This window comes from Pyxicephalus adspersus, chromosome 5 (assembly GCF_032062135.1).
Source record: "Pyxicephalus adspersus chromosome 5, UCB_Pads_2.0, whole genome shotgun sequence".
Taxonomy (NCBI): domain Eukaryota; kingdom Metazoa; phylum Chordata; class Amphibia; order Anura; family Pyxicephalidae; genus Pyxicephalus; species Pyxicephalus adspersus.
Genome location: NC_092862.1, coordinates 137,250,641 through 137,260,839, shown reverse-complemented (window position 1 = coordinate 137,260,839; position 10,199 = coordinate 137,250,641). Strand labels below are relative to the sequence as shown.

The following is a 10,199-nucleotide window of genomic DNA, read 5'->3' as shown; positions in this document are numbered from 1 at the left end:
CCTAAAAAGGGGGGGCTGTCTTATTTGATGGCCCTGCCTTATCATCGGGGAAACACGGTAGTACTTAGTTTAGGCACAAAAAGCTCCGGGTAAAAGAAAAATTTTTCCTCCAGAGACGAGCCTATAGAATCTGCTATCATCCGCAGCTCTGGCTATAATGTAAAAGCTGCACAGTGTGCCTAAAAATAAAGGCTCATAAAAAAAGGTTTCACGGAACATAAAATATATACGAAAAATGAGTATTAAACTCATCGCATCTCTGAACATTCTTCTTAGCACAATAAAATAAAAAGAGTATAAGCAGTTAGGGAAGAGCATAAAACAAAAGCGGTGTCTGCGAGGTCAGCTAAAGGAGTTACCAGGAATTGATAAGGAACATCACAGCTCTTCCCGAAATATCTATCAAAAAGTAAAATGTTCTGCTTTCTGTATAATTAGAAGCTTATTCTCTGTGATGAGATTTGCTGTACCCCTTGCCATCTTCAATGTTCTCCCCAGAATTTTACAAGCTCGGTGGTAAGAAGTTGAAGGCAGGTGGCTGCCCCTGTACCGTGACCCAAATTTTTAAAAACAGCCAGATGGCTACTGAAAAGTGCCGGGAGGTGCACCCAGCTAAAAAAGTCTGGGAAGAACAGTGATCCCTAAATAACCAAAGTATCCAGTGCAATTATCATATCAAGGATGAAACAATCAGTATAGCAAGCTCAATAAAGGGCAGTAATGTAGACACATCCAGGTGCCTAAAGATGTGCCCAGTTACCCCCAAAATGTTGGGCTACTATGCAAAATTTAACCAGAGCTGTCATAACACTTACATGATTCATTCTGTTCTTTCACCCCCTCTATTAGACAGTGGAGCTGCCTAACAGTTTATGACCAACAGGTAAGCAAGGGGTGCAGAAATACCCAGCAGACATAATTGGTGCAGAGATGGCAAATGAAAGCACCTTGGGGTTAGTAGTCCTTCTCAGAAAATTTTTTAGTCAGGTGGGGTGAAGCTCAGGGTGATCAAAAAGTAGACGAGGCAACACCTGACAAATGCCCCCAGCTGTTTGTACCTAGGTATAGAGTAACCCATATAGTACTGCAACCAACAGGACCCAGGAGTGGTAACAGGAGGTGTGGATTTTTACATTTGAATTTGAAACTGCATAGGAAAAAAAAAAAAAGATTACAAATGATGTGACAAGTGACAATTCAAATAAAATCTATAGAGATGGCTGGGGTAGCAAACCTTTCTTGAACCTTGCATGCATCTGAAAAAAAAAACATGCAGCAATGCAGCCAACTTCTACTGCCTGTGAAAGATGAAAAAAAAAACAGAACCATTTGTTCCAAAGTGAACCAAGAAGTGAAGCAGTTAAACAGCTCACGTAAACTAAGCCTTATAAAATAAACCTACAATTTGGTATACCAGGGCTATCCTGTAAGCAGCAAACTGTTCCTGATTTGGACTGCAGGTCTGTGACCCTCCTTCTCAGCATGTTGATAACTCCTTGTAAAAGCACGCTTACAGTGAATGCTGACAGAAGAGCTAGCAGGCTGCGGTACTCACAGACATCTATCTCTTTGCAAAGCCTGACCTGTGGTTGTCTGATGACAGACAGGTGGCTACTGAAAAGTGCCGGGCAGTGCACCCAGATAAAGGAGGCTGGGGAGAACACTGAGGAAGTGAATTAGTGTTCATCTTTGTGCAAGATCTAAAGCCAAAACCGATATAGTTTTGTATCATGTGGATAAGAACTACTGACTTTGTTTCTTAAACTTTTTAACATGGGGAAATACTTCAAATAACCTTCAGGTCCTCAGGGAACCCCCCTATAATTACTATATCCACACCTTACAGTATATTAGTGTGGTGGTCAGTGGGAAGAATGCCTCTTACATTGCTGGCCATTGGGAAGAATGTCACCCTTACAGATAGCCAAAAAGTCACTTAAACTGACCTGAGAGGTGCAAATTGCTCATTGCGGAACCCTGGTGGAGAAACACTGCTGTATTGCATATGATCTTATTTCCCTCCTGTGTCATATTCTTCAATTGTTATATATGCAGATTTGTCATCTGCAGGCACATAAACAGAAGATAGTAATAATAACACCAAGGCCATGCAATGTGCAATCACCACCGCCTCAAGGCAACAATTTTATTTTTTTTTTGGACAATTTCCGCATCAATGCATGATATAACATACATGCTACTGAATACCAGCATCAGGTGTCACAATGTACAGTATTTAAAAAAAAAAAGCTTTAGGCTAAAACATTCTGCTTAATTTCCTCTAAACTTATCTCCCCATTACAAAGTCCACTCTAATTAAAAATCAGCCATGGTTAATTATTTAAAAAAAGTGAGAAAAAACCCAGATGCTGAATAATACCGATCTTTACTGCAGGCTGATACAGGTTTTAAAAGCAAGTACACAGCAACTGCATTCTCATTGCGAAAAGGGGAAAAAAACACTCTTGTTTAATTAACTGCACAGAACTTCCTTGGTTTTCTCCAGGCGGCACAAGCAGCAGATGGAACTTGAATATCGTATGATGGCATCCGTGTGACGGTTAGTAATTACGAGCGCCGGCTAGAATGAGACTGAAAATACTATTTACTCTAGCAGCTCTGCTATTATCATTAAGTGGTGCTATGCGAAGCCAAAGGCGACTTTTATGTATTGAACTTGGATGGAAGGGTAAAAAAAAACAGGAGTTGTCTGAAGGTCTGTAAAGCTGACCAAAATGTGAAAAATAATACCCAGCACTAAAGTACTAAACTTTTTTTGTAAAGTCTTATCACCAGAACCCATTAATAAATCCCAGCAAGGAACACAGCAATATTGTAGAATAGGTTGAAATTACTGATTAATAGTTTCATTCATATAATTATTATTAGCCAGTATTTATATCGTGCTGACATACTACACAGCGATGTACAAAGTCCATAATCATGTGACTAGCTGTCCCTCAAAGAAGTTCACAATCTAATGTCCCTACCTCGGTCTTTATTACAGTCTAAAGTCAATGTTGGGGAGAAGCCAAATAACCTAACTGCATGTTTTTAGAATGTGGGAGGAAACTGGAGTACCCGGAGGAAACCCACACAAACACAGGAGAACCTGCAAACTCCATGCAGATAGTGTCCTGGCTGAGATTCAAACCTGGGACCCAGTGCTGCAAAGGCCAGAGTGCTAACATCTAAAACTCTAAATCTTCCCTGTTTCAGGTTCACCATCTTTTAAAATCTAACACCATAAATAAAAATCCCACCCTATCCTCCCAAAATCAGATCAAACTTCCAGCGAGTGGGTTGGTGAGTGTCTCTGCAGCAGTCTGTATGCCCCAGTGCCCAGCCATTGGAAATAAAAGTTTCTTTGACTCTCTGTCTATTGTGGGCCATTATTATAGTATAAGTGCCACCTTCATTTATTATTGCTCATATATAAAGGTATTTGGTATAAAGGACAACATAGAACATGAACCATACCTTGGACGGTAGTCTGAAGTTCTCAACTGGACTAAGATCATGGACGCTGTCTTGTGGACTTTTCAGACCCTAAAAAAAATCAAATAAAATTTAAGTATTATGAAGTTCCTATATCAGTCCATTAAAACACAGGATGGAATGAACTTGAAATAATGCAATAAACATTTACTTGCAACATATTCATCCTAAAATCAGCCCAGCAATGGCCCTTCTGCCTCTATGGTTTTCGAGAAACTCTTCATCTTTCCCCTGTTGCAAAATATTCAACCCTGGGCTGGACATGCTGGGAAAGTGGAAAGCTCTGCTTACTATAATAAGGTTTTATACATGAATCCCCTACCTGGAAACACAGACAGCCATAAAAAACATTTTCTAGCATGGTATAGATTAGAACCTCTGCCCAGATTTTACTGCGTTCCGTGTCCTTACTGAAGGGTGATAGACACAGAAAAAGTTAGGGGAAAATATCTTTATCTAGCACACAGATAGCAAAACCTGAAATAAAAATGCAATCAGAGATGCAGATAGCAGTAAATGAAGGCAGTGGTTCCAGTCAGTATGTTTAGCTGTAGGTTTAAACTCCTACTATAGGATTCCCCATGGCCAGAGGTTCCCCCACCAAATCCTCTCTAGTTGGTGGTGGTCCTCGAAAATGCTGAGAGCAGCACTATGCATAAATATGCTATGAATGCAGTGCTGAAGTTGTTGCTTTATAAGCAAAGGTCACTATCAATTTTATTAAGGAGAATATAAATTAGGAGGACCCTGGTGATGCCATGACCCCCAGGTCCCCATTCTTTGGAAATGAATGAGACTGGATGTCATTTCACCTGGAGGGCTGAAAAAGGAGTACTGCAGAAGAAAAAATTTAAAGTAAAATAAAATAATTCCAGCCAGGGTTTTTTGTTTCATTTTGTTTATTACCTGGGGACATTTTTGTTTAGAAACAATTAATTGTTGAGATTAAGCTTTAATATTAGTTGACCCCCTTAACCTCAATAATTTAAACTTGCTAGAAGTGCAAGCCACCTGTAAAACTGACATTTCATACACTATTCAAACATGCTTCTGCTAAAAAGATTAGGATGGCAATGTCCAAACAGATCAAATCATCTGTCCATTAGTAGCAGCGGTTCAATTTTAGAGCTGTTAATTATGAAGATTCGTTTTTTTGTCAACCGCAACTGGGGACATCAACAAAGGAAATGCCAATAATTCCTGCGCAGGTGCAATCTCTGACCATCTTGGACTGGAAACAGTCGGTGTCCTTTGCTGGAAATGTTTCTGACAGCACCGTGACCATCTGGACCAGACTTCACACGACTGTCTATGAAAGAAGCGAATTCTGGAGACAATCTGGCTGTTCTGAAATAATTATCAGCAATGCCAACCTATAAAGCCAGAATCCAGGAGGTGACTACAGGGAGGTGATTAGCTAGAAGACTGGATAACCTACTGTGAATCTTCTGCTTTATTAACTCACTAATTAAAAAATTAAAAATATCTCAATTAGTCCTAGCAAACTTTTGTGCTGTACTTGCACAGCACATATAATGCAAACTTTCTCCCAGTCAATGGCTGTAACGTTTTAAAAGAAAGCCAAACGTCAGATTCCGTGGAAAAAAATTATGAAGATGCAATCCTAACAAGGACCCTAAGCCTTCCCTATTCTATTATAATTTTTACACAGTATTTATATAGTGCCGACATATTATGCAGGGCTGTACAAAGTCCATAGTCATGTGACTAGCTGTCCCTCAAAGCAGTTCACAATCTAACGTCCCTACCATAGTCATATGTCATTACCACAGTATAAGGGCAATTTGGGGGGAAGCCAATTAACCTAACTGCATGTTTTTGTAATGTTGGAGGAAACCAGAGTACCCGGAGAAAACCCACATAAACACAAGGAGAACCTACAAACTCCATGCAGATAGTGTCCTGGCTGAGATTCGAACCTGACTGTGACTTAGCGTTGCAAGGGCCGGAGTGCTAACCACTGAGCCACCGTGCTGCCTAAATTTAATGTGTTTTATAGTGTTAAATATATATTAGACCTTATGTCCAAAAATTATGTAACGCTGCCTAACAATTTAAGGGGGTGCAGAATTACCCAGCGGACCTAACTGGTGCAGAGATGGCAATTGAAAGCACTATGGGGTTAGTAGTTATTCTCAGAAATAGTCAAGTGGGCAAAAAGTGGGCAAGGCAGCACCTGACAATTTTGTTTGTGCCAGTTGTTTGTACCTAGGTATATGGAAACCCCTGTAATTGTGCCCGCTTTCTACTGCCCCCCTATATACTTTGCTCCAAGTTTGTAATGCTCGTCCTCTTAATAAGCTCTGCTTTTCCATGGCCTTTCTGTATGCCTGAACTGTCTCAGCTTCCTAGTGTCCCATGTTTCCTAGAATGTAATCACGTAATGTAAAAATAATGTGGTGGTCCCCAAAACAGCCGGGTGGTTAATGAAAAGTGCTGGGTGGTGCGCTCAGCTAAAAGTGGCCGGGGAGAACACTGGACTCCATTGCCTTTGAAAACAAAGCCAAAAAGTGGAAGTAAAATCTAAATAAGAAAATGACTTTTAAAAATGGTTTATGTGACACAATACAATGTTCTCCCCGGCTCCACCACCCAGCATTTTTCAGTAACCACCCTGCTGTTTTTGGGTGGCTACTGAATAGTTGGATCACAATACAGGGGCTGACACCCCTTCTTGCTTCTTCCCACCCAACTTAAAAAAAATTCTGGACACTGGACCCATGATCTAAAAAAGGAACGCTTCCATTGGTGAGCCCCTTCTTCTTCTAATGATGCTGACCGCCTGGCTGTCCTGCTGACCGCTGTGTATATTTTCCTCATCTCTGACTCTTGTCAATCTTTTCTAATTAGCCTTCTGAAAGGAAGAAGACAAGGCTGCAACTTCTATGCATACATGCAGGAGTTCATTCATTCCCAGCATCAAGGTATGCCAGAGAATTAGCGTTTTCAGGAAGTGCCAGAAATATTAGCACCGTCATTGGTTTTATAGGCTCCGAGGCTCAGCACAACCCAAAATAGGGGGAGGAGGCTTTGGAAAAAATATCTGATGGTGCCACTATGACATCAGGATACAAAATAAAATCACCAGAACACCCAGGAGCTAAAAAAAAAGTTCCATTTCAAGCAGAACTATACCCCACATTATTCACCTGACCCCGCTCCCTCCCAGGGTGCTGACATCTTCTTTCTCTTCCAGTGCAAGCTCTAGGTGGGTGGGCAAAAAGTGGGCGGGGCAACACATGACAAGTTTAGTGTTTCCAGTTGTTGTTGCCATGAGAATCCAATATTCCCTAAAATTCCGCCAGCTCTCTAACCACTCACATAGTATGTCTCATTTTTCCACCACCTTTGTATCATTTCCATAATTTTGCAGCGTGACTGTATTGTATCAAGTGCCCCGAATACACCCGGGTGGTTTTAAAAAGTGCTGGGTGGTGCACCCAGATAAAAGGAGCCGGGGAGAACACAGCTGCGCAGCTCAGTGAACATTATTCAAAATATTCCAAATAGGCAGGTTGGTTTGTTTTATTAGGAGACATCGCCTGCCCCTTCCCCCATGCATAACCAGTCTGCTCACATTGTTTTTAAAGGAAAGTTTCACTTTAGGTCTCTGCAATGGATGCAGTATACAACACGGGGTAGGCAACCATTTCCAGAATAAGGTTCAATTTAAAGACAACTAGTGTACAAAATTTCTGGCCCTTCACCGCTCAGATCAGCCCCATCAGATGAACACAGGCGGGGGTGGGGGGATCTTTATGGCTGCCGGTACTGGGAGGAGGGTGGCACCCCTATGCCGAGCATATACGAATCATCATAGAGATGGGTGCTCTGAGGGCACAAGTGGGCGGGCTGGGATTTGTAATGACCCAGCAGAGGATCCTCCGATGGGCCAGTCACATGACAATGAGTCAGATGAACGCGGGGGGGTGGGGGGTATCTTTATGGCTGCGGGCACTGGGAAGAGGGTGGCACCCCTATGCCGGGCATCTATGAATCGTCATGGAGATGGGTGCTGTGAGGGCACAATATGGCAGGCTGGGCTCTGTAATGACCCAACAGAGGATCCTCCGATGGGCCGGTCACATGACAATGAGTCAGATGAACGCGGGGGGTGGGGGGTATCTTTATGGCTGCCGGTACTGGCGGGAGGGTGGTACCCCTATTCCGGGCATCTATGAATTGTCATGGAGATGGGTGCTGTGAGGGCACAAGTGGGCGGGCCGGGCTCTGTAATGACCCAGCAGAGGGTCCTCCGATGGGCCGGTCACATGACAATCTTCTGGAAGCCACTAAAAATAACAATCTGCCTGCCATAGGTTGTGGATCCCCGGCCTAGTAGATCCCCGCTGCTACCTCACCATGACAGGGTCTCTTTATACCTCCAGCACAGCCACCATCCTAATTTACTATGGAATCCATTAACCAAGAGGACCTGTCATCCCTCACCCTTAGTGGTAGCCATGTTTATCTCACACCCCTGCCCCCCGGTGATATTCCCGGTCCCTGGAGATTTCTGCTGCTGACAAAACTGATCTGTCATCCCTGTGCACCCCTGACAGGTGCTCTTCATGCAAGTGACGCCCCTCTCCCCTATATTCACATATAGGGCCCCTCCTCACCTGTCGGGTCATCAGAGACTTAATCTTCTGCATGTCCAAGCCTCTCCCGGTCTTACAGCCTGATTTTCCGGTTAGCAGCAGCGGCGGCCGGTCTCCCTGGCACACAAGGAAGCCATACTGCCCATCACGTGATAGCTGACAGGAGGTCAGGGCTGTCACGTGACGAAAGATTCCATTGGAGAGAAAACTACATTTCCCGGCGTGCTCAGTGTTCTAACGTCAGGGAGACGTGAGCAGCCGAAGTTCTGGTTGTGATTGGTCAGTGGGTGGTAGGAGGGGGCGTAGTTTTAGACTGATGATAGCAATTAAGCTCACTGTGTGTTTGTGTTGGCTGCTGACTGTGCTACCTAGGGACAACACCAGGCTGTGCACTTATCGCTGAAATGTCCCAACTGGTTGAAAACATTTAAAAAATGATGCCCATAAATAAAATGCTTTACTTGGCATAAAGAATAGACTAAAAGGGCCCAAATGGCTTTATACTTGGGGTTTACACACTCATTATAAGCCATGCCACATGATGGCGCTATCCATCAGAATTCCGCTGAAGCAGCACAATGTGCAGAGCACAGGATTTATCATCTGCACCATGGGACTTGCCCATGTGTGTCAGGGTTCCAGCCCTAGGCATGAGCACATGTGTGATAAGGAGTTCCCAAGCAGCTTGCGGTCACCTTGTATTTCCAATAGAAAATCTTGTAGGGCTCAAGAGGGAGAAGGCACCAACGGTGTGCATGATAATGAATTCAACAGCCTGCGAGCAGGGCGCTGACCCATGGACAAAGCATAACAATGCTGAATTATGTAAGGGGGAATGAAATGATCTCAGAAACCTGGTGTGATGCAAGTGAAACAACAAGAGAGCAGAAAGATGAGCTCATCAGTGTGCTGCTTCTCCTTTCAATGTCCATTTACAGATTGCAGAGAAGTAAAAGTGAATCTACAGCAGAGAAAAATCAACTAGAGAGGACTGGGTGGCAGCAAAGAATGGGAATACAGGTAGTCCCTGGGTTACAAACAGGATAAGGACTGTAGGTTTGTTCATAAGTTGAATTTGTATGTAAGTTGGAACAGGTACATTATTTTATTAAATGCAATTAGGACAGATGTGTGTCTCAACATAATATTAGGCAGCACGGTGTCAGTTACTGTATAAAATCCTCACTGTGAGCTAATCACAAGCAAAAAAAAATCTTTATGGAGCCCAAACATTCATTACCTTCTGGAGCAAGCTGTGCTTTGATATGCAAAAAGAAACAACTGCAGAGTTTGTCTTGGTCATTAAAGAGGTTACAGATCATCTCAGCTCTTAGGATCACCCACATCCTCAGCTGTGTTTAGCAAAAGATTTCTTCAGCAAGTCATACAAACTGCCCCCTCCAAGCCTCCGTCCTGCACACCAGGGAGCAGGGAAGCCCCGTTCTTATCTAGGAGACATCTGTATGTCGAATGTCCTTAACCCGGGGACTACCTGTATAAATCCAGCTAAAACAATCCCTTTCATCTCTTTGCAGGCGTTCTGCTTTAACCCCAGTGACCTCTTTAACCACATTTGGCTCTGCACTTGATGTAGTCACCGTCTGATTTCCTGTAGGCAGCTGATTTTTCTGTATATATTACAGAGATCACTCCGGGCTCAGTTTTCTCATTTGCTCTTCCTGGAAAGACGCTCGCCCACGCGTCAGCCCGGATGTCCCCGCTCCGTGCGTCAGACTTTATTACATTGTCACCTGATTATTTATTCACTGTGCTGTCCTCAGGCTCTGAGCTGCTTATTGGAGGGAGGAGAGACAACGCACAGGAAGTATTAACATCATAAAGGGAAGATTGGCAGAAACATGAAAAGTTTTAATGTCATGATCCCACACTGTGCTGAAAAAAGTGGGGCAAATATATAGCGGGGCTGAGTCATTTGCACATTTTGCTTCCTTAAAATAAACCCTGGCTCTCATTTATATTGCTAGTTGTGTCCTGTGAGCTTCTAGAAGAAATAAGAATTAAGATTTAACCTTGCTCCCAATATCACTATTTCATTTAGAACCAAACAGTATAAAACTA

At 43.1% G+C, this 10,199-nt stretch overlaps 1 protein-coding gene across 1 annotated transcript in view; it reads right to left on the bottom strand.

The window, feature by feature from the left end:
• VPS50 (VPS50 subunit of EARP/GARPII complex) overlaps positions 1–8,295 on the bottom strand; it is a 135,431-nt gene extending 127,136 nt beyond the window's left edge. Inside the window, exons 1-2 of the mRNA XM_072412872.1 lie at positions 8,142–8,295; positions 3,481–3,549 (exon numbers count right to left, since the gene is read on the bottom strand). Coding sequence (XP_072268973.1) covers positions 3,481–3,549; positions 8,142–8,174 — 102 coding nt within the window. The 5' untranslated portion in view covers positions 8,175–8,295. The remainder of the gene's footprint in view (positions 1–3,480; positions 3,550–8,141) is intronic.
• Positions 8,296–10,199: the final 1,904 nt, after the last annotated feature.